Raw genomic sequence first — 24,653 nt, 5'->3', positions numbered from 1 at the left:
CCCCACTCCTCCACTTGCACCTGCTGGAATGGCTTTGGGTCAGCCAGAGCTCTCTTATCTGGGAGAACCGGGTTGGATTCCCCACTCCTCCACTTGCAGCTGCTGCAATGGCCTTGGGTCAGCCAGAGCTCTCTTATCTGGGAGAACCGGGTTGGATTCCCCACTCCTCCACTTGCAGCTGCTGGAATGGCCTTGGGTCAGCCAGAGCTCTCTTATCTGGGAGAACCGGGTTGGATTCCCCACTCCTCCACTTGCACCTGCTGGAATGGCCTTGGGTCAGCCAGAGCTCTCTTATCTGGGAGAACCGGGTTGGATTCCCCACTCCTCCACTTGCAGCTGCTGGAATGGACTTGGGTCAGCCAGAGCTCTCTTATCTGGGAGAACTGGGTTGGATTCCCCACTCCTCCACTTGCAGCTGCTGCAATGGCCTTGGGTTAGACATAGCTCTCTTATCTGGGAGAACCGGGTTGGATTCCCCAATCCTCCACTTGCAGCTGCTGGAATGGCCTTGGGTCAGCCAGAGCTCTCTTATCTGGGAGAACCGGGTTGGATTCCCCACTCCTCCACTTGCACCTGCTGGAATGGCTTTGGGTCAGCCAGAGCTCTCTTATCTGGGAGAACCGGGTTGGATTCCCCACTCCTCCACTTGCAGCTGCTGCAATGGCCTTGGGTCAGCCAGAGCTCACTTATCTGGGAGAACCGGGTTGGATTCCCCACTCCTCCACTTGCACCTGCTGGAATGGCCTTGGGTCAGCCAGAGCTCTCTTATCTGGGAGAACCGGGTTGGATTCCCCACTCCTCCACTTGCACCTGCTGGAATGGCCTTGGGTCAGCCAGAGCTCTCTTATCTGGGAGAACCGGGTTGGATTCCCCACTCCTCCACTTGCAGCTGCTGGAATGGACTTGGGTCAGCCAGAGCTCTCTTATCTGGGAGAACTGGGTTGGATTCCCCACTCCTCCACTTGCACCTGCTGGAATGGCCTTGGGTCAGCCAGAGCTCTCTTATCTGGGAGAACTGGGTTGGATTCCCCACTCCTCCACTTGCACCTGCTGGAATGGCCTTGGGTCAGCCAGAGCTCTCTTATCTGGGAGAACCGGGTTGGATTCCCCACTCCTCCACTTGCAGCTGCTGGAATGGCCTTGGGTCAGCCAGAGCTCTCTTATCTGGGAGAACCGGGTTGGATTCCCCCCTCCTCCACTTGCAGCTGCTGGAATGGCCTTGGGTCAGCCAGAGCTCTCTTATCTGGGAGAACTGGGTTGGATTCCCCACTCCTCCACTTGCACTTGCTGGAATGGCCTTGGGTCAGCCAGAGCTCTCTTATCTGGGAGAACTGGGTTGGATTCCCCACTCCTCCACTTGCAGCTGCTGCAATGGCCTTGGGTCAGCCAGAGCTCTCTTATCTGGGAGAACCGGGTTGGATTCCCCAATCCTCCACTTGCAGCTGCTGGAATGGCCTTGGGTCAGCCAGAGCTCTCTTATCTGGAAGAACCGGGTTGGATTCCCCACTCCTCCACTTGCACCTGCTGGAATGGCCTTGGGTCAGCCAGAGCTCTCTTATCTGGGAGAACCGGGTTGGATTCCCCACTCCTCCACTTGCAGCTGCTGGAATGGCCTTGGGTCAGCCAGAGCTCTCTTATCTGGGAGAACTGGGTTGGATTCCCCACTCCTCCACTTGCAGCTGCTGGAATGGACTTGGGTCAGCCAGAGCTCTCTTATCTGGGAGAACTGGGTTGGATTCCCCACTCCTCCACTTGCACCTGCTGGAATGGCCTTGGGTCAGCCAGAGCTCTCTTATCTGGGAGAACCGGGTTGGATTCCCCACTCCTCCACTTGCAGCTGCTGGAATGGCCTTGGGTCAGCCAGAGCTCTCTTATCTGGGAGAACCGGGTTGGATTCCCCCCTCCTCCACTTGCAGCTGCTGGAATGGCCTTGGGTCAGCCAGAGCTCTCTTATCTGGGAGAACTGGGTTGGATTCCCCACTCCTCCACTTGCACTTGCTGGAATGGCCTTGGGTCAGCCAGAGCTCTCTTATCTGGGAGAACTGGGTTGGATTCCCCACTCCTCCACTTGCAGCTGCTGCAATGGCCTTGGGTCAGCCAGAGCTCTCTTATCTGGGAGAACCGGGTTGGATTCCCCAATCCTCCACTTGCAGCTGCTGGAATGGCCTTGGGTCAGCCAGAGCTCTCTTATCTGGGAGAACCGGGTTGGATTCCCCACTCCTCCACTTGCACCTGCTGGAATGGCCTTGGGTCAGCCAGAGCTCTCTTATCTGGGAGAACCGGGTTGGATTCCCCACTCCTCCACTTGCAGCTGCTGGAATGGCCTTGGGTCAGCCAGAGCTCTCTTATCTGGGAGAACTGGGTTGGATTCCCCACTCCTCCACTTGCAGCTGCTGGAATGGACTTGGGTCAGCCAGAGCTCTCTTATCTGGGAGAACTGGGTTGGATTCCCCACTCCTCCACTTGCACCTGCTGGAATGGCCTTGGGTCAGCCAGAGCTCTCTTATCTGGGAGAACCGGGTTGGATTCCCCACTCCTCCACTTGCAGCTGCTGGAATGGCCTTGGGTCAGCCAGAGCTCTCTTATCTGGGAGAACCGGGTTGGATTCCCCCCTCCTCCACTTGCAGCTGCTGGAATGGCCTTGGGTCAGCCAGAGCTCTCTTATCTGGGAGAACTGGGTTAGATTCCCCACTCCTCCACTTGCACCTGCTGGAATGGCCTTGGGTCAGCCAGAGCTCTCTTATCTGGGAGAACTGGGTTGGATTCCCCACTCCTCCACTTGCACCTGCTGGAATGGCCTTGGGTCAGCCAGAGCTCTCCTATCTGGGAGAACCGGGTTTGATTCCCCACTCCTCCACTTGCACCTGCTGGAATGGCCTTGGGTCAGCCAGAGCTCTCTTATCTGGGAGAACTGGGTTGGATTCCCCACTCCTCCACTTGCACCTGCTGGAATGGCCTTGGGTCAGCCAGAGCTCTCTTATCTGGGAGAACCGGGTTTGATTCCCCATTTCTCCACTTGCACCTGCTGGAATGGCCTTGGGTCAGCCAGAGCTCTCTTATCTGGGAGAACTGGGTTGGATTCCCCACTCCTCCACTTGCACTTGCTGGAATGGCCTTGGGTCAGCCAGAGCTCTCCTATCTGGGAGAACCGGGTTTGATTCCCCACTCCTCCACTTGCAGCTGCTGGAATGGCCTTGGGTCAGCCAGAGCTCTCTTATCTGGGAGAACCGGGTTTGATTCCCCATTTCTCCACTTGCACCTGCTGGAATGGCCTTGGGTCAGCCAGAGCTCTCCTATCTGGGAGAACCGGGTTAGATTCCCCACTCCTCCACTTGCAGCTGCTGGAATGGCCTTGGGCCAGCCAGAGCTCTCTTATCTGGGAGAACCGGGTTTGATTCCCCTCTCCTCCACTTGCACCTGCTGGAATGGCCTTGGGTCAGCCAGAGCTCTCTTATCTGGGAGAACCAGGTTTGATTCCCCACTCCTCCACTTGCACCTGCTGGAATGGCCTTGGTCCAGCCATAGCTCTCTTATCTGGGAGAACCGGGTTGGATTCCCCACTTCTCCATTTGTACCTGCTGGAATGGCCTTGGGTCAGCCAGAGCTCTCTTATCTGGGAGAACCAGGTTTGATTCCCCACTCCTCCACTTCTACCTGCTGGAATGGCCTTGGGTCAGCCAGAGCTCTCTTATCTGGGAGAACCGGGTTAGATTCCCCACTCCTCCACTTTCACCTGCTGGAATGGCCTTGGGTCACCCAGAGTTCTCTTATCTGGGAGAACCGGGTTAGATTCCCCACTCCTCCACTTTCACCTGCTGGAATGGACTTGGGTCAGCCAGAGCTCTCTTATCTGCGAGAACTGGGTTAGATTCCCCACTCCTCCACTTGCACCTGCTGGGATAGCCTTGTGTCACCCATAGCTCTCTAATCTGGAAGAACCGGGTTTGATACCCCACTCCTCCACCTGCAGCTGCTGGAATGGCCTTGGGTCAGCCAGAGCTCTCTTATCTGGGAGAACTGGGTTTGATTCCCCCACTCATCTACTTGCAGCTGCTGGGATGGCCTTGGGTCAGCCATAGCTCTCTAATCTGGGAGAACCGGGTTTGATTCCCCACTCCTCCACTTGCAGCTGCTGGGATGGTCTTGGGTCACCCATAGCTCTCTAATTTGGGAGAACAGGGTTTGATACCCCACTCTTACACCTGCAGCTGCTGGAATGGCTTTGGGTCAGCCATAGCTCTCGCAGGAGTTGTCCTTGAAAGGGCTGTGAGAGTCCTCTTGCTGTAATGGTGCAGTGGTTAAGTGTGTGGACTCTTATCTGGGAGAACTGGTTTGATTCCCCAGTCCTCCACTTGAACCTGCTGGAATGGCCTTGGGTCAGCCATAGCTCTAGCAGAAGTTGTCCTTGAAAGGGCAGCTGCTGTGAGAGCCCTCTCCAGCCCCACCCACCTCACAGGGTGTCTGTTGTGGGTGTGGGGGAAGGTAAAGGAGATTGTGAGCTGCTCTGAGACTTCGGAGTGGAGGGTGGGATATAAATCCAATATCTTCTATCCTCGGTTGCCAAGTGGAACAGGAAGTGAGTCCCTTGATTCTGCCTAGCCTTGGTTGGGTTTTTTGGTACAGAATGATCCAGAGGCAGTTTGGGAAATCCGCCCCCCTCCCAATTTACCTCAAATTCCCCCTTTCTCCCAGTCAGAGTTGCCTCCCAACCAATCAAATTGGGCTTGTTTTAGTTGTGCCAGTGTGATCTTCAGGAGGTTCTTGCGTGTTCTTTAATATATATGCAGAAACTACTGGCTTGCATCTTCAGCAACGAGGCAGTACCATTCGGACACCTTGGGTCAGGACGGAGTCCCCAAAATGGCTGCCACAAGAGCCAGAGCCGCACACGAAGGAAGCCCAACTGCAGGGGCCAAAAGAAGTCATATTTAACAAAATACCTAGGGATAGTCCAAAGTACAAGCCCAGTGGCCCCTTAAGACCAACACAGTTTAATTCTGGCTATAAGCTTTTGTGTGCATGATGGAAGTCTGTGTGCAGCCAGAAGCTTATGACCAGTATTAAACTTTGATGGTCTCAAAAGGGCTACCGGACTCAGACTTTATTCTGTTTGTTGTCAAAGGCTTTCATGGCTGGAGTCCATTGGCGGTTGTAGATTTTCCAGACCGTGTGGCCGTGGTCTTGGCATTGTGAGACCTGATGTTTCGCCAGCAACTGTGACTGGCATCCTTAGAGGTATAACCCAGAAAACTGGAGTTCTCTCTGGATCAAATTGAGAAGCAATTGGTAGGCAGGTAATTTATATCTACTCAGGCAGGTGGGATAGATCCGAGTCATTATCTTGTGGGAGCTTCCTTAATGGAGGAGCTTACCTGAGGGGGTTCTTTTGTATATGAATTGGCTATTGAAACTGTTGGCTATTTATTGTTTCTTAAGATCAACATGGCTACCCACCTGAATTGGGAAAGTCTAGTAAAAGAGAGTATAAAACCGACACTGTAGTAGTAGCTGCCGCTGAAACTGTTTTAATTTGCACAGGTGTTATTTTAATTTGCAAAGGCCCTGCCGACTTTGCCCCCCCCCCCCCGGACCTCATGCTCACCATCCCTGCTCACCAACCAAAACTAGTACTAACTGCCATGGAAACTGTTATTTTAATTTGCACAGGTGTCCAACAGCCAATCAAAAGCCCTGCTGGGCAGGAAGCCCACCTGGTCCCCCTCAATTTCTAAAAACTCTTGGTGGGCATCAGGATGTCGGAAATTCTGTGAACGCAAGAAGCTGCCTAACACTGAATCAGACTTTTGGTCCATCTGCTCAGACTGGCAGCAGTTCTCCAGGGACCCAGGCAGAGGTCTTTCCCATCACTTGCTGCCGGGTCCCTTTTTAACTGGAAATGCTGTTGGGGATTGAACCAGGGACCTTCTGCACACCAAACAAGAGGCTCTACCACTAAGCCACAGCTCCTTTCCACGACTCTCCAGGATCTTATTGTTGGAACTCTGTCTGGAGCAGTGATGCTCTGTATTATTGGGGGGGGGGGGCACAGTGGAAGGGCTTCTAGCCCCACTGGTGGACCTCTTGATGGCACTTGGGTTTTTTGGCCCCTGTGTGACACAGAGTGTTGGACTGGATGGGCCATTGGCCTGATCCAACATGGCTTCTCTTATGTTCTTCTGTGAAACAGAGTGTTGGACTGGATGGGCCATTGGCCTGATCCAACAGGGCTTCGCTTATGTTCTTCTGTGACACAGAGTGTGGGACTAGATGGGTCGTTGGCCTGATCCAACAGGGCTTCTCTTATGTTCTTCTGTGACACAGAGTGTGGGACTGGAGGGGCCACTGGCCTGATCCAACAGGGCTTCTCTTATGTTCTTATGTGACACAGAGTGTTGGACTGGATGGGCCACTGGCCTGATCCAACACGGCTTCTCTTATGTTCTTATGTGACACTGAGTTTGGGACTGGATGGGCCATTGGCCTGGTCCAACAGGGCTTCTCTTATGTCCTTCTGTGAAACAGAGTGTTGGACTGGATGGGCCATTGGCCTGATCCAACAGGGCTTCGCTTATGTTCTTCTGTGACACAGAGTGTGGGACTGGATGGGTCGTTGGCCTGATCCAACAGGGCTTCTCTTATGTTCTTCTGTGACACAGAGTGTGGGACTGGAGGGGCCATTGGCCTGATCCAACAGGGCTTCTCTTATGTTCTTATGTGACACAGAGTGTTGGACTGGATGGGCCATTGGCCTGATCCAACAGGGCTTCTCTTATGTTCTTCGGTGACACAGAGTGTGGGACTGGATGGGCCGTTGGCCTGATCCAACAGGGCTTCTCTTATGTTCTTATGTGACGCAGAGTGTGGGATTGGATGGGCCAGTTGCCTGATCCAACACGGCTTCTCTTATGTTCTTATGTGACACAGAGTATGGGACTGGATGGGCCACTGGCCTGATCCAACACGGCTTCTCTTATGTTCTTATGTGACACAGAGTATGGGACTGGATGGGCCACTGGCCTGATCCAACAGGGCTTCTCTTATGTTCTTCTGTGACACAGATTGTGGGACTGGATGGGCTGTTGGCCTGATCCAACAGGGCTTCTCTTATGTTCTTATGTCTCAGGCAGAGGTCTTTCCCATCACCCCCTGCCTGGTCCTTTTCCCTGGAGATGCTGCCGGGCATTGAACCCTGGGACCTTCTACATGCCAAGCAGAGGCTCAGCCACTGAGCCCCAGCCCCAATAAGACAGGATACCCATTGGCTGTTGGCTAAGCTGGTTTAATGCCACTTCTGATAGAAATGTTTTTTCAGCCATTTTGGCTGCTTGAGCGTTTTCTCTGGTGGACTGGCTGGTTAGTAAACTGTGGGAGAATGGCTGCCCCTCTCCCATGCTCTGTCGCTCTACTGCAGAAGGCTCTTTCAGGAAGGAAGCTGTTTCCAAGATGGCTGGGTGGCGGAAGAGCCATTAGTGATGGCGACTGCGGCTGCTGCTGAGGCTCTGACCGGATGGCTCTCTGTTGCCTTCACAGTCCGAGTCCAGCTTCGCGAAAAGCGCCTCCGCGTCACTGTAGGTGGCCAGGTGGGCCTTCAAGGCGGTGACAAATGTGGGATCGAGGGTCTGGCGCAAGCTGAGGGCCATCTGGTCTGTCCACCTGTGCTGTGGGCTCGGGGGGCGCTTCCGCTTGACGTCCCAGATGTGCTGGGGCTTGAAACCCTGGGGGACCCTCAGGCGGGAGGGCCAGGCGTGGGGGTAGAGGCTCCTCTGGATGGTTTCCCGGGACAGGACGGGCACGGTGAAGGCCTTGCCGACTTTGCCCACCCGGATCTCGTGCTCGCCATCCCTGTTTTTGGCGAGGAAGAGGAAGGAGCTGAAGTCGTGGTCCACAGATGGATCCGGGCTGACCCCGAGGCGGACCATGTTGGGGCGGAAGATGCAAGTCACCGGTGGGTTGGCTGGGTTGGAGCTCGGGTTCCAAGGCTGCTGCCCGTACCGCTGGAAGGTGTCTGGCCAGCTTGCTTCCCACAGGCTGCTCGTAAGGGTGCCCAGCCCGCCCCATCGCTCACGCTTCTTTTGGAGGATGATTGACTGAGCCCTCTTTTCCAGAAAGCCCAGAATCCGAGCAGAGGGGGGAGACAAATGCTTCTTTGCCAACCATTCGGAAAACACTAACTTGTTAAAGCGGTTCAGCTCCATCTGCAAGAAAAGAAAAGAAACCCCCAAACATGTGAAGGGATGGGGTCTTCTCTGCATTTGGGTGCATCCTCCACAACCTGAATCCTGATTGAAGCTTTTCCTGTTTGCCGTGGCCTGTCTTTGCATCGCAACTCTGGTATTCATCAGCTAGGACTGCCAAGCTCCCACTGGGGGGTGGGCAGGGAATCCCCTGCCCCGAAGGGTCCCAACCCCCCAGCAAGGAGCATGCTGCTGCAGGATCCTTGTCCCCGAAAAGCCCTGTTGGCATGCGCTGTCCCTGGGGCGATGACATCACCCAGAAGGGATGTCATCGTACCAGGGACACTCTAGGAATAGTGCTAAAACTCTATGGTACCATGGAGATTTATTGTGACTCCTAGAGCGTCCCTGGCACAACATCCCCAACGCACTGATGTCACTTCTGGGTGACGTCAACGCGCCACGTACGCTTTGCACTCGCGAGGAACAAGTCCCCCGCCTCAGCGGCAGATGGACTTGGCAACCCTATCATCGACAAGACTCATTTTTGTAGCAGGAACTCCTTTGCATATTAGACCACACACCCCTAATGTAGCAAATCCTGCAAGACCTTACATGGCTCTTTGTACAGGGCCTACTGTAAGCTCCAGGAGGATTGGCTACATCAGAGGTGTGTGGCCCATTAGGGTTGCCAATCCCCAGGTGGGGACAGGAGATCCCCTGGTTTGGAGGCCCTCCCCCTGATTCAGGGTCATTAGAAAGTGGGGAGGGGGACGTAAATGTCTTGTGGGCACGCTATTATTCCCTATGGAGACTGATTTCCATAGGGCAGTGTTTCCCATTTGCAGGGTTGTGACCCGGTACCGGGCCACAGAAGCCTCACTATCGGGTTACAAGAAAAGCCAAAGCTAGCCCCGCCCCCAGCAAAGCTAGCTCCACCCTATCTCTGTGTTGTGCAGAGAGGAGCTGGGCTGCCTCTCCTTTCTTCTCCCCCACTCCCAGTGTTTGAGAGAAAAGCTGGCATTCACTGGCACTTTAGACCCATGAAGTGCTCTTCAAGGTATGAGCTTTCATGTGCCTTGCAGCATGTTCTTTTGGGGAGATTTCCCTGGGAAGCCTGGGCGGCAAAGAAGGGTGTGTGTGTGTTTTTCAGCTGGCAGGGGCAGGGAGTGGGCATTTCAGTAGCTATTTTTTTTTTACCAAACAACCCCTGGACAATATTTGCTGGCTGGGGTCATCTGATGGCGAGGAAGGCTTTTCCCCCCCCTTTGCCCTTCCTTCCTTCCTTCCTTCCTTCCTTCCTTCCTTCCTTCCTTCCTTCCTTCCTTCCTTCCTTCCTTCCTTCCTTCCTTCCTTCCTTCCTTCCTTCCTTCCTTTCTTTCTTCTTGGTGCTGTGGGGGGAGCAATAGTGGGAGGGCTTCTAGTGCCCTGGCCCCATTGGTGGACATTCTGGTGCTTTTGGCACATTGTATGAAGGCAGTTTGGACTGGATAGTCCACTGGCCTGATCCAATATGGCTCCTCTTATGTTTATGTTCTTTCTTCCCATGTCTTTCTTTTCTTTTCCTTCCATTTCATTCTTTCCCTTTCTTTCCTTCCTTCCATTTTTACTGGATGAAACTTTTCTGTTCATCATACTGTTGTTGCAGACATAGGAGCTCTACCAGTGAAAAGTTGGCATCCCCAGTTGTAGCCAGGTAGCCTTCTATGAGATTTCTGTGTGAATGAGTGAGAGTAAGAGGTGTGGGGCAGAAAGAGATTATTGGAGATTACTGCGGTATATCTCAACAGCACTGGAAGAGATGGTACTATGAACTTGGCACCATTTTACTGGTCCTGCTTTTAACAGCTGTCTGACACCAAAATTAAACTCCTGTAGATATTTAAAAGGATGAAAGTAGTTCACTGGCTAAGTATCTGCACAACAGGTTGCTTTTAAAGGCATGGGAAACACAGCCAGTAAAAAGCTGCAAGTCCCTCATAAATATCCTTTTTGGGATAACTGCAGAAAAGCTTGTATGAATTTCATATAACTTGAAATTAATTCCTTAATTGCAGTACAATTCTCTGCTACCTTTCACAGCAATTTCCCTGTGTTTCAATCAAAGAGAAGTATGAAAAATAGCTGTCAAAAGATTTTCTTGAAACCAAGCAAGCTTGGTTGCAGCTTGAGTCAGGGTTCCAGTAGTAGCAGCTGAAGGAAGGGCCTACTAAATGTGTCAGCATATTTTGAGGTAGAGCAGCTACCAGGGCCCAGTGTGGGTGGTACACAGTGCTGGCATTCCTGAAGGCAATGGCAACAGCACTCCCAACTGCGTACACTGCCCAGTGCTGTTGAGGAAGGGGTGTGTAGGTGGTGCAGGCAATTGAACATGGGCTTGCAAGCTGCAGAAGAACACACAAACAGATAGGTGCATGCAGGTGTGGGGGTGAAAAGAGAGGACCGCCCATTTTCCATCCCCATTTTGGCTCAGTATGAGTTTCAGAGAGATTTTTTTGAAAATGAATTTACTTCTGAAGAAGAGGCAGGTTTGGGGGAGTGCCCTGGAAGTGACATCTCAGGAAAAGGTGGAGTTTTGGTTCAGTGTGCCCCGGAAGTGACATCACTTGGTCCTTGACACCACGGGAAATGACATAATTCCTGTCTCCCGGCTCCACCCCCAAAGTCTCCTGGCTCCCCCCCCCCAAATTTTAGTGGGCCATGAAGGAGAAGTGTAAAAATAACAGGGCCACGGGAAAGAAAAGTTTGGGAAACCCTACTATAGGGTATAATGGAGAATTGATCCACGGGTATCTAGGGCTGTGGGGGGGGCCCTGTTTTTTGAGACAGAGGCACTAAATTTTCAGCATAGCATCCAGTGCCTTTCCTCAAAAGACCCGTCAAGTTTCAAAAGCATTGGGCCAGGGAGTCCAATGCTATGAGCCCCAAAAGAAGGTGCCCCTATCCTTCATTATTTCCAATGGAGGGAGGGCATTTAGAAGGCATGCGGTCCCTTTAAACATGATGGCCAGAACTCCCTTTGGAGTTCAACCGTGCTTGTCACACCCTTGCTCCTGGCTCCACCCCCAAAGTCTCCTGGTTCCACCCCCCAAAGTCCCCAGATATATCTTGAGTCGGACCCAATATGCAAAGGAGTTCCTGCTACAAAAAGAAAGAAAGAGAAGCCCTGGTCATCGATCTTGTCAAGAACCCTGGCGCTCTTCTGGCAGCTCAGGCACCGCAGGGCCTGTGAACCAGCTGATCGGCCCAAGCTAGCCCAATCTTGTCGGATATCAGAGGCCAAGCAAGGTCAGGCCTGGGTGCTGTTACGATGGGAGACTGCCAAGGAGTACCAGGGCCTGGATGCAGAGGGCGGCAGAGGGCAGGGAGATCTGCCCCCAGAGGGGATGGGGAAGACCTGCTTCGTTGGCCAGTCTGTCTGTGTTCGCTTGTCTTCTATTTATATATATATTTATATATGCTTGTCATAAAATGTAATGCCAGGTAGCAGAGATTAAACTTCCTGAGCCTGCTTCGGTGGGGCGGGCGGGATATAAGCCAAATGAATGAGTGAGTGAATGAATAAATGAGTTATAAACTTTAAAAAGGACACAAACACAAAGATTTTAAAAAGCCTTACAATAAAACATGCTTAAAACATCGGCTTAAAACATTAGCTTAACGCTTCAGGTGCTTTCCAAGGAACTGGGCAAAGGAAACTCTGCCTCTTTCCTTCCTTCCCCGGAGGACCAGGAGGGAGAGAAGCCTCAGCCAACTGAAGGAAGAGAGGCTTGGCTCAATGGATTTGCTGTGTGATTGAGAGACCCTGGAAAAATGAGCTCTGCCTTCCCCCTTTCCTCCCCAAGGGAGGAGTCTCAGCCAATGGAGAAAATAGAGGCTTTGCTCTGTAGCGCCTGCGCAATTGAGCAAGCCTTGCGAAGCAAGCTGTTATGCAGAAGGAAGCAAGAGAGAGGGAGAAGGAAGCAGACGAGAGCCAGGTGCTCAGGGGCCTGATCTGGCCCACAGGCCACATGTTTGACACCTCTGTGTAGGCTGCTTGGCTTGACACTTGAAAGAAAAGCGATACACAAATAAACTGCGCATGACTCTCAATGACTTCTGAGGGAGTTCTGTGTTGCTCTTTACCTGGCGCTTTCTCAAGAACTCTTCCTCCTCCTCTTGACACTCCCTTTTGGTCTCATTCAGCCGGCTCATCTCCTGAGCAAGATTTCGCTTGTCTATTTTCCACATGGCAGAAGCGAGATACCTGCAAAGAGACAGAGAGGTCGAGTCATAAGAACATAAGAGAAGCCCTGTTGGATCAGGCCAACGGCCCATCAAGTCCAACACTCTGTGTCACACAGTGGCAAAAAATGTTATATACACACATACACTGTGGCTAATAGCCACTGATGGACCTGTGCTCCATATTTTTATCTAAACCCCTCTTGAAGGTGGCTATGCTTGTGGCCGCCACCACCTCCTGTGGCAGTGAATTCCACATGTTAATCACCCTTTGGGTGAAGAAGTACTTCCTTTTATCCGTTCTAACCTGTCTGCTCAGCAATTTCATCGAATGCCCACGAGTTCTTGTATTGTGAGAAAGGGAGAAAAGTACTTCTTTCTCTACTTTCTCCATCCCATGCATTATCTTGTAAACCTCTATCATGTCACCCCACAGTTGACGTTTCTCCAAGCTAAAGAGCCCCAAGCGTTTCAACCTTTCTTCATAGGGAAAGTGCTCCAGCCCTTTAATCATTCTAGTTGCCCTTCTCTGGACTTTCTCCAATGCTATAATATCCTTTTTGAGGTGCGGCGACCAGAACTGCACACAGTACTCCAAATGAGACCGCACCATCGATTTATACAGGGGCATTATGATACTGGCTGATTTGTTTTCAGTTCCCTTCCTAATAACTCCCAGCATGGCATTGGCCTTTTTTATTGCAGACGCACACTGTCTTGACATTTTCAGTGAGTTATCTACCACGACCCCAAGATCTCTCTCTTGGTCAGTCTCTGCCAGTCTCTCCTGTGAATTTAGGGGGAGGGATTTGTGAGTTTCCTGCATTGCGCAAGGGGTTGGACTAGATGACCCTGGGGGTCCCTTTCAACTCGGGAGGTGGTGGGCTCTCCTTCCTTGGAGGGGAAGAAGCCTCACAAGAGGGGCATGAAACAAAAACCATTGCACGCGGCACATTTCATGCTGAAATAATTCCTTTCACGCGGCTGCAGGACCAAAGGAAACAGAAGCATATATCATTACTTGTTCAAACCAGAGAGGTTTACAGGGCTGGGGGACGTGGGGATCTATGCTCACAACATGGGTAGGGTCACCAGTTTTGGGTTCATAGGATCATAGAGTTGGAAGGGACCTCCAAGGTCATGAACATATGAAGCTGCCTTATACTGAATCAGACCCTCGGTCCATCAAAGTCAGTATTGTCTACTCAGACTGGCAGCGGCTCTCCAGGGTCTCAGGCTGAGGTTTTTCACGCCTACTTGCCTGGACCCTTTTTAGTTGGAGATGCCGGGGATTGAACCTGGGACCTTCTGCTTACCAAGCAGATGCTATACCGCTGAGCCACCGTCCCTCACCGTCATCTAGTCTAACCCCCTGCACAATGCAGGAAACTCACAAATGCCTCCTCCCCATACACACCCCAATGTCCCCTGCTCCACACCCAGAAGATGGCAAAAAGAAAAAAAGAAAAACCCTCCAGGATTTCTAGCTGAACTGGCCTGGAGAAAAATTGCTAACTGACCTCAAAGTGGCAAACAGCATTTCCGTAGGTGTGTAAGAAAGGGCAACAAGAAATGATGCAACCCCTTCTGCCTTTCTCATGATCTGCCTAATTCACAGAATCAGCATTGCCGCCAGGTGGCCATCTGTTTAAAAACCTCCAAGGAAGGAGAGCCCACCACCTCCCGAGTTGAAAGGGACCCCGCAGGGTCATCTAGTCCGACCCCTTGCGCAATGCAGGAAACTCACAAATCCCTCCCCCTAAATTCACAGGATCTTCATTCCTGTCAGATGGCCATCTAGCCTCTGCTTCAAAACCTCCAAGGAAGGAGAGCCCCCCCCCCACCCAGGAGGAAGCCTGTTCCACTGAGGAACCCCTCTAACTGTCAGGAATCATAGAGCCGGAAGGGACCCCAGGGTCATCTAGTCCAACCCTCTGCGCAATGCAGGAAACTCTCAAATCCCTCCCCCTAAATTCACAGGATCTTCATTGCTGTCAGATGGCCATCTAGCCTCTGTTTAAAAACCTCCAAGGAAGGAGAGCCCACCACCTCCCGAGGAGGAAGCCTCTTCCACTGAGGAACCGCTCTAACGGTCAGGAAGTTCTTCCTAATGTTGAGCCAGAAACCCTTCTGATTTAATTTCAACTCGTTGGTTCTGGTCCTACCTTCTGGGGCCACAGAAAACAGTTCTGCACCATCCTCTAAATGACAGCTCTTCAAGTATTTGAAGATAGTGATCATATCACCTCTCAGCTGCCTCCAGGCTAAACATGCCCAGCTCCCTCGACCTTTCTTCATGGGACTCTCCAGAGCCCTCACCATCTTTGTCACCTTCCTGTGGACCCATTCCAGCTTGTCTATATCCTTCTTAAAATGCGGTGCCCAAAACTGAACACAGTACTCTAGATGAAGACTAACCGGAGAAGTGTAAAGTGATCCCATCACTTCGCACAATCTGGATGTGCTACTTCTATTCAGGGCTCTTTTTCTGTAGAAAAAGCCCAGCAGGAACTCATTTACATATTCTGAGAGAGCCAGTTTAGTGCAGTGGTTAAGTGTGCGGACTCTTATCTGGGAGAGCCAGGTTTGATTCCCCACTCCTACACTTGCAGCTGCCGGGATGGCCTTAGGTCAGCCATAGCTCTCATAGGAGTTGTCCTTGAAAGGGCAGCTGCTGGGAGAGCCCTCTCAGCCCCACCCACCTCACAGGGTGTCTGTTGTGGGGGAGGAAGATATAGGCGATTTTAAGTCACTCTGAGTTTCTGATTCAGAGAGAAGTGCAGGGTATAAATCTGCAGTCTTCTTTTCCTCCTCCTCCTCCTTCTCCTCCTCCTTCATATTGAGTCACACACCCTGACACCAAGTCAGGTCAGCCAGAACTGCATTCCTGTGCGTTCCTGCTCAAAAAAAGGCCCTGCTTCTATTGATACAGCCCAAAATCACATTTGCCTTTTTAGCTACTGCATAACACTGCTGACTCATGTTCAGTCCGTGGTCCACTAAGACCCCTAGATCCTTTTCACACATCCTCCTGCCAAGAAAAGTCCCCCCCGCATCCTATAATCATGCACTGGATTTTTCCTACCTAAATGCAGAACTTTACATTTATCCCCATTAAAATTCATTTTATTCGTTTTTAGCCCAGTTTCCCAGTCTGTCAAGGTCATCCTGTATCCCGACTCTGTCTTGTACTGCATTTGCTACCGGGAGGGGTAGATCCCTGGAGATTTTTGGCAGGATTTTGGTGATCTGGGGGTGCAGCCTGAAGAGGGTGGGGTTTGGGAATCCACCCTCCAGAGCACCAATTCCCCCAGAGGAACCGATCTCTGCCATCTGGAGATCAACTGTAATGCCGGGAGATCTCCAGGTCCCGCCAAGAGGTTGGCACGCACCCATGCCACGTGCCCATCCCACCTTAGCCACAAAGCCTTGAGATGAAGCACTCACTTGGAGCACTCTCGGTGGCCCCACATCCTGCAGAGGTCGATGGGCTCTTGTCCCTCGTTGTCCTTGGCGTGGACATCTGCCCCGGCTTCGATGAGGACCTTGACGCAATCGGTTCGGCCTTCGCTGGCTGCCTTGTGAAGAGGCGAGACTCCATTTTGGCTCTGTCTGGGAAAGGGGGATTCGCTCATTGGTTGATTTCTTTATTTATACCTTTCTCCCCAGTGAGGACTAAGGATGGTGGACCTTGTTCTCCTCTCCTCCATTTTCTCCTCACAATAAGGTGGCCAAGTCCCTCGCAGCCTCCATAGAGTTTTCCCTCTCAAACGGCTAGAGCGTCCAGGAAAAACCATAGAGTTTCCCCAGAAACGCCTAGAGCGGCCGCCTCATGATGTCACCACCGTGACAACATTACTTCCAGGTGACGTCATCGCACTGGCAATGTTGGGAAGGTTCCCCCCGCTGGCCCAATGTGGGCTGCCGCGTTGGGAACCTCCCGGATGGGAAAACCCCCGCCTGGACCAGGGGCTTGGTAGCCCTACCTCACAACAACCCTGTGAGGCAGGCGAGGCTGACGGAGTGTGACTGGCCACCCTAAGGTCACCCAGTGAGTAGGGCTGCTAATCCCCAGTTGGGGGCAGGGGGTCCCCCAGTTTGGAGGCCCTCCCCCTGCTTCAGGGTCATCAGAAAGGGATATGTCTGCTGGGCATTATACCCTATGCAGACTGATTCCCATAGGCTATAATGGATAATTGATCTGTGGGTATCTTGGGCTCTGGACGAGGACTGTAGAGGCATCAAATTTTCAGCATAGCATCCAGTGCCTCTCCCCAAAATACTCTCCAATTTTCAAAATGTTTGGGCCAGCGGGTCCAATGCTATGATACCCCAAAGAAGGTGCCCCTATCCTTCATTATTTCCAATGGAGGGAAGGCATTGAAAAGGTGTGCAGTCCCTTTAAATGCAATAGCCAGAACTCCCTTTGGAATCTGTCACAGCCAATGCTCCCTCTAAGCTGCAGTCTTGTGAGCAAAAATTCTACTTTGAGAGCAACTGGCATTAAAGTTTTGAGCGACTGGCATGAAAGTTCTGAGCTCCACGACCTAAATTAGTGTGCTCTGGGATCATCCTTCCTGAGCGAAGACAAACGTGTGAGCTGGAGGCTAAAAATCTGTGAGCTAGCTCACATGAACTCAGCTTAGAGGGAACACTAGCCGCAACCTTGCTCCGGACTCCACCCCCAAGGTCTTCTGGCTCCACCCCAAAGTCTCTTGGCTCCACCCCCGAAGTACCCAGATGTTTCTTGAATCGGACTTGGCAACCCTATCACCTGCAGGCCCATTGCACGAGGTTGGGAGAGTTTTTCCAGGGCTAGTGCTACATGACGTGTTTGGGGATGTTGTGATGAGTGGGAAATGCCTCTTTGACAAAGGTTCATTCGGAAACAGCAATATAGGCGGCTTTACTGTCAGAGGCTGCTGGCAGCCCATTTTTCTAAGAAGTTTCAAAATGATGAAGCCTTGAATTTGGCAACATTTGAAAAAGAAATAAATAGAGGGAAGGCATTTTAAAAGGTGTGCGATCCCTTTAAATGTGATGGCCAGGACTCCCTTTGGAGTTCAATTATGCTTGCCACACCCTTGCTCCTGGCTCCACCCCCAATGTCTCCTGGCTCCTCCCCAAAGTCCCCAGATATTTCTTGAACTGGACTGGGCAACCCTACCTGTGAGGCAGGTGAGGCCGAGAGACTGAGACTGGCCACCCTAAGGTCACCTAGAGACCCACCCTAACTGAGGAGGCACTCACACATTGACGTCAGCGTTCCAGCTGATGAGGTATTCCAGGCACTCCAGCGCGCGGCCCTCACTCTCTTTGTTCATGACCAAGTGTACGGGCCGCCAACCCGTCAAGCTGGGTGAATCCACGTCCACATTGTACTTCTCCACCAGCACCTTGAGGCAGTCCAGCCGGCCAAACAAGGCAGCAGAATGGAGCGCAGAGAAGCCCTGGCAGAGAAAAAGAGGGTCCTCCTTGAGCAGGCTGTGCGGATGCCCTGCACCTCAGTCATGGCCCCTCCCCAGTAAGGAAGCCCGGAAATGAATACAACTTGATCTTTTTTTTAAACTGGACATGATACGGATTGAACCTGGATCCTTTTGCATGAGAAGAAGAGGAGGTTGGATTTATATCCCGCCCTTCACTCGGAGTCTCAGAGCGGCCTGCAATCTCCTTTCCCTTCCCCTCCCCACAACAGACATCCTGTGCGGGAGGTGGGGCTGAGAGAGGTCTCAGAGAACTGCTCCTGAAAGAACAGCTCTGAGAGAACTGTGGCTGACTCAAGGTCACATCGGCATGTGCATGTGGAGGAGGGGTGGGGAATCATAAGAGCGTAAGAGAAGCCATGTTGGATCAGGCCAATGGCCCACCCAGTCCAATGCTCTGTGTCACACAGTGGCCAAAAACCCCCCAGACCTAAAACCAGGTGCCATCAGGAGGTCCATCAGTGGGGCCAGGACACTAGAAGTCCTCCCACTGTTGCCCCCCCCCCCCCAAGCACCAAGAATAGAAATCATCAGTGCCGAAGACAGATTTCTATCTATATTGTTCAGTCGCACAGTTGAGTCCGACTCTTTGCAACCCCATGTTCAAAGTCACGCCAGGCCCTCCCGTCTTCCACCATCCGCTGAAGTCTGCTCAAATTCATGTTAATCACATCAGTAACACTGTCCAGCCATCTCCTCTTTTGCCGTCCCCTTCTTCTTTTGCCTTCTGCCTTTCCCAGCATCAGGGTCTTCTCCAGGGACCGCTCCCTTCTCATTTGGGGGCCAAAGTATTTGAGCTTCAGCTTCAGCATCTGACATTCCAGGGAACAGTCAGGGTTGATTTCCCTTAGGACTGACTGGATCTTCTTGCAGTCCAAGGGACTCTCAAGGGTCTTCTCCAGCACCACATCTACACTCGGTGGCTAATAGCCACTGATGGCCCTCTGCTCCAGATGTGTATCCAATCCCCTCTTGAAGATGCCTATACTTGTATGCCAACCCGGTTCTCCCCGATTAAAGTCTCTTAACCACTACACCAAGATACTGGCTTGAGCAGCTATCCTGCCTCACCGATCCTGGTCCTACAGAAACAAGGGACCAAGGGGAAAGTTCCATTTCTCCATGCAGCCTACTCCGCAGGTCTGTTGTACGGAGAAAGCGGGCTATTACGGCACACCACTTTCACACAGGGTAAAAAGCACAGTTTCAACCCACTTCAGTGACTGTTTGCAAGTGGATGTTGCCATTTCACACCGTAAAATCCAGCTGCAAAGCGGATTGAAAGTGTATTATTTAGTGTGGAAGCGCCTCGGAGTCCTGGATGTGCCACATGTTGACCAACTTCTGCAGAGGGGACAATGGACCTTAGAGTCCCGCACTGCCCCATAAGGGCAAAACCTGTGATTTTATTGGCTTCCTTTATACCCCTGCCCCTTTCTTCCCAACAGGGACCCAAAGTGGTTTACATCCTTCTCCCTTCCATTTTATCCTCACAACCGCTCTAGTGTGGGAGGTTAGGCATAGCATGTGTGAGTGGCCCCGTTCTCCCAGTGAGATCCATGGCAGGGTGGGGATTTGAACCCAGGTCTCCAAAATCCTACTCCAACCTGAACCTCTGCACCAGACTGCTTCACCGGCGTGCAAAATACAAATGGGACCACGGGGTAGAATATCAAGAAAAGACAAAATAAACCTCACTGTGTAAAGACCATCAAAAGAACACATACACTCGTTCCAGCTTGTGGAATTTCCCCCATGATACGTTTTATATGTTGATTTTTGTTTTTTTGTTTTCATATAATAATATTAATAATAAATTTTATTTATACCCCGCCCTCCCCGCCGAGGCAGGCTCAGGGCAGCTTACAGGACATGGTAAAACCATGTTAAAACAATAAAACAAGATTATATAATTCAATACAGATAACAATTAAATATTTAAATAATCTAAAAACAGTCTAAAAATATATATATAGGCAGGGTTGGAATTCTAACAGCAGCTCCTTTGCGTATTACACCACACCCCCTTGATGTAGCCAATCCTCCAAGAGCTTACAAAAAAGAGCCTTATAAGCTCTTGAAGGATTGGCTACATCAGGGGTGTGTGGCTTAATATGCAAAGGAGCTCCTGACAGAATTCCACCCCTGTATAAAGGTTATTCTAATATTTAATGCTTGTTCTTCGTATGGAGAGTGTGTGTGTTTTGATTCTGAGAAATTAGATGCAGTGTGTCAATAAACGCGCCCCCCCCCATAAAACAACAGCAACTTAAAATGGCATTTACGTTAATGTCGGCCTGGGTGGGACACTCGGTTTTCTGCAGGGTCATCTGGAGCCAGCGGGTTTGTCCAGTGGAGGCTGCGTAGAGCTCATCATTCTGGCTGCTGGTCTTGATCACCACGGTTTTCACAGGTCTGGAAGAGGGAAAGCAACGAGACAGCCACAGATCAGTCCCTCTGCTTGTCCTTTTCAAATCTAGCTGGTGGGATTCCTCACTCAGAGGGTGTCAAATTCTCATCCACCCTCTGTCGACATAATCTTTTTCTTTTTCTCTTCAAGTCACGTTGCTTCTATTATTATTATTATTGTTATTATTATTATCGAGGCTTTTTTTGAGGAGGAACACACAGAAACGCAGCTCCGGCTGGCTAGGCGTCAGGAGGTGTGGCCCAATACGCAAATGAGTTCCCACTGGGCTTTTTCTACCAAAAAGCCCTATGTGAAACAATGGTGATGTCAGGGGGAGTGGCCTAATATGAAAATGAGTTCCCACTGGGCTTTTCATACAAAACAAGCCCTGATTATTATTATTATTATTATTAAACTTCAGTTGAAAGAAAGGTTGAAACGCTTGGGACTCTTTAGCTTGGAGAAATGTCGACATGATAGAGGTTTACAAGATAATGCATGGGACTGAGAAAGTAGAGAAAGAGGTACTTTTCTCCCTTTCTCACAATACAAGAACTCGTGGGCATTCAATGAAATTGCTGAGCAGACAGGTTAAAACGGATAAAAGGAAGTACTTCTTCAACCAAAGGGTGATTAACATGAGGAATTCACTGCCACAGGAGGTGGTGGCAGCCACAAGCATAGCCACCTTCAAGAGGGGTTTAGATAAAAATATGGAGCACAGGTCCATCAGTGGCTATTAGCCACAGTGTGTGTGTATGTATAAAATTTTTTGCCACTGTGTGACACAGAGTGTTGGACTGGATGGGCCATTGGCCTGATCCAACATGGCTTCTTTTATGTTCTTATGTTCTTAGTTGTAGCCCACGTTTCATGCTGGGAATCAAGGGGAATCAAACCAATGCAATCAAAGCTGTGTCCGCAGCCATCAACAATGCTAAGAAACGGTGGCCCAAAATTGGGTCTTCTTTCTTAGCAATGCCACTGTTTCCTTGTCCCCTGCCTCTTCTTGATCCCCTTCTTAAAACTGATTTAACGCAGTAGATCTTAAATTTGTACCATTTTGCATTCTAAACCACTGCCTACCAGCTCTACGTAGCTCAGCTCACTGTGCCTGATTCCTCGTCTGATGAACTGTGAAGAAAGCTTACATTCTGAATAAAACTTTGTTGGTCTTAAAGGTGCCACTTGACTCCTACTTTGTAGGAGATAATAATAATTTGTGCACAAAAACAAATATTCCAAACGTTTATAGACGCTATCAATTTCTTAAGTACTTTAGAGATACCAAGTCACACAGTAAAAAACAGTTTCTTTCATGAGGGAAGGCTCCACTACAGAGAAGCAGCAGTCCTTTTGGACATATAGTCCCATTCACAAATCTTTACATTTTTCCAAATGCTCTGTGTGGAATCCAACACTCCTCTTTGATGGAATGGCTTCGAAGGAAAAACAGTGTTCCTTACGTGTCAGTTGACAGATCACGTTTCGCATTAGAATGCTTTTTTTAATAGCAATAGCACACCTTTATTGGCATAACCAAGAGATATACAGAGACTTGTCAACCAAACAACAATCCAATCAATGTTCCCTCTAAGCAGCAGAGTCTTGTGAGCAAAAATTCTGCTTTGTGAGCTCCTGGCATTAAAAGTTGTGAGCTACTACATAAATTAGTGTGCTCTGGGGTCATCCTTCCTGAGCGAAGGCAAAAATGTGTGAGCTAGCTACACGAACTCACCTGAGAGGGAACGCTGAATCCAATATATCTGTTCAAAGCATAAAAGGCTAAAATGATAAAGAATCACAATAAAACCTGCTTAGAATAATTTTTGACAATTTCAGCCAAGAATTTGGCAACAGCTCAACAAATGTTTTTTTCAAGAGCCTTGCTGTTCTGCAGTATTCACAATTTGACATCAATCAAACATTCTAATTTTCAAAAAGTTTTATTGGTTTCAGAAAGGAAAAGGGCTAGGGAATGGGAAAAAAATTAAAAACAACCACAATACATTCCGGTACTATTTTTGCATAGGAATACGTTCAAAAAAACTGAATTCGACAATATTTTCTTTACATAAATTGTCCCCTGTTATTTTGTCGCAGCTGCACAGAATCCATTTTCAAATTTCACAGTATAAACCTTTTGTTAAAATTGTCTAGTAATTTTAACAATTCCAGTAAGGATAAATTTTATACTATAAAGCACAGGAAAAAAAGAAGAAAAAATAAGTTCACATCAGAGAATTTTAAGAGTCTTGGTTTTCTAACCAGGCATAAAATTTCATCCAATATTTTCTTGCTTCTTCTTTAGATTTCCCATATTAACAGCTGGGACAAGAAGTCCAACTCTGCTGTTTCCAGAATTTTTCCCACCAGAACCATTTTTGTGGGAATCAATCAAAAATTCTTAATGCATTTCCATTAGGCGCAATAATGCAATAAGTTTGAAGTCGACTGACACGAAAGGAACACTGTTTTTCCTTTGGAGCCACACCAATTACAGAGGAACGTTGGAGAAATGTAATGACTTGTGAATGGGACTATGTGTTAGGGTTGCCAATCCCCAGGTGGGGGCAGGGGATCCCCTGGCTTGGAGACCCTCCCCCCGCTTCAGGGTCATCAGAAAGCGGGGGGAGGGGAGGGAAATGCCTGCTGGGAACTCATGATTCCCTAAGGAGGCGTATTCCCTTAGAAAATAATGGATAATTGATCTGTGGGTATCTAGAGCTGTGGGGCCCTGTTTTTTGAAATAGAGGCACCAGATTTTCAGTATAGCATCCAAAGGCTCTCCCCAATATACTCCCTAACTTTCAAAACGATTGGACCAGGGGGTCCAATTCTATGAGCCCCCAAAGAAGATGCCCCTATCCTTCATTATTTCCTATGGAAGGAAGGCATTGAAAAGGTGTGCCGTCCCTTTAAATGTGATGGCCAGAACCTAGGGTTGCCAATCCCCAGGTGGGGGCAGGGGATCCCCCGGTTTGGAGGACCTCCCCCCGCTTCAGGGTCGTCAGAAAACGGGGGGAGAGAAATGTCTGCTGGGAACTCTGTTATTCCCTAGGGAGATTTATTCCCATAGAAAATCATGGAGAATTGATCCGTGGGTATCTGGGGCTCTGGGGGGGCTGTTTTTTGGAGTAGAGGCACCAAATTTTCAGTATAGCATCTAGTGCCTCTCCCCAAAATACCCCCCAGGTTTCAAAAAGATTGGGCCAGGGGGTCCAATTTTACGAGCCCCCAAAGAAGGTGCCCCTATCCTTCATTATTTCCTATGGAAGGAAGGCATTGAAAAGGTGTGCGGTCCCTTTAAATGTGATGGCCAGAACTCCCTTTGGAGTTCCATTATGCTTGTCACAGCCTTGATCTTGGCTCCACCCCTAATGTCTCCTGGCTCCACCCCCAAAGTCACCTGGCTCCGCCCCCAAAGTCCCCAGATATTTCATGAATTGGACTTGGCAACCCTACTATGTGTCCAAAAAGACTGCTTCTTTACTATGCGATTCGGTATCTCTAAAGTACTTAAGAAATCGCTACAGAGTATAAAAGTTCGGGATTTTTCTTTTTGGTTCACAGTTTATTGCTTCTCCAGCCCCCACCTGGAGGTTGGCAACCCCAGCCCCCGCGTTTCCCGCCTGTCTCCTCAGACAGCTTTTCCCTCCCTCCCCCTCTGGGCGCACGCGCGCCCGGCGTCCCGCCCCCTCGCCGTCAATCACTGGCCTGCAGAGGGTGCCGCTGGGGCTGGCCTTGGCCAAGGCGATGCTGGGATGGGACGGGACGGCAGAGGGCCTGCGCAGGATCCCGCCGCGCTTCGAGGCCGCCATCTTGACGCGCCGGCGTTGCCCTGGAAACCGCGCCAGGCTGGCGGGCGGGGCTGCCGGGAGCGGAGGGGCCCCGCTGGAGGGTCGCGAGTTCGAGTCCCGGCTGGGGCGCCCGCCGCTCCACTGCCCAGTCAAAGGAATAACCCCCCCCCACACACACACACATTTAAAGATTAAAGAAACGTGGCTGTCGCTTAGAGCAGGGGTGGGTAGCTCTCCAGATTTTTTTTTGCCTACAACTCCCATCAGCCCCAGCCAGCATGGCCAATGGCTGGGGCTGATGGGAGTTGTAGGCAAAAAAAAAACATCTGGAGAGCTACCATTGGCCACCCCTGGCTTAGAGTGACGCGGTGTTGCACGGCTTCATAGGTGCTGTAGCAGAAACAGGGTGCGGGTGGAGTGTTCGTGTGAGTGCAGGGGACACGGGTACTCCAAACAGGACGAGCCTCGTAATGACAGAGCACTCCTCTTGGAGACAGATCCATTCCAAGGGGGCAGCCGTGTTGGTCTGAAGCAGTGGAACAAAGCAGGAGTCAAGTAG

The 24,653-nt window shown here is 50.6% G+C and overlaps 1 protein-coding gene across 1 annotated transcript; it reads right to left on the bottom strand.

The window, feature by feature from the left end:
• Window positions 1-7,466: 7,466 nt before the first annotated feature.
• ANKRD53 (ankyrin repeat domain 53) lies at window positions 7,467-24,115 on the bottom strand. The gene is made up of 7 exons (XM_060247437.1): window positions 23,998-24,115; window positions 22,033-22,060; window positions 20,170-20,299; window positions 17,649-17,848; window positions 15,846-16,010; window positions 12,300-12,420; window positions 7,467-8,195 (listed from the first exon to the last, which is right to left on the bottom strand). Exons 1-7 carry the CDS (start codon window positions 24,113-24,115, stop codon window positions 7,467-7,469), a joined length of 1,491 nt encoding a protein of 496 aa, XP_060103420.1.
• Between the last annotated feature and the right edge of the window lie 538 nt (window positions 24,116-24,653).

This window comes from Heteronotia binoei, chromosome 9, assembly GCF_032191835.1.
Source record: "Heteronotia binoei isolate CCM8104 ecotype False Entrance Well chromosome 9, APGP_CSIRO_Hbin_v1, whole genome shotgun sequence".
Classification (NCBI taxonomy): Eukaryota; Metazoa; Chordata; class Lepidosauria; order Squamata; family Gekkonidae; genus Heteronotia; species Heteronotia binoei.
This window is presented reverse-complemented; position numbering and strand designations above follow the sequence as displayed.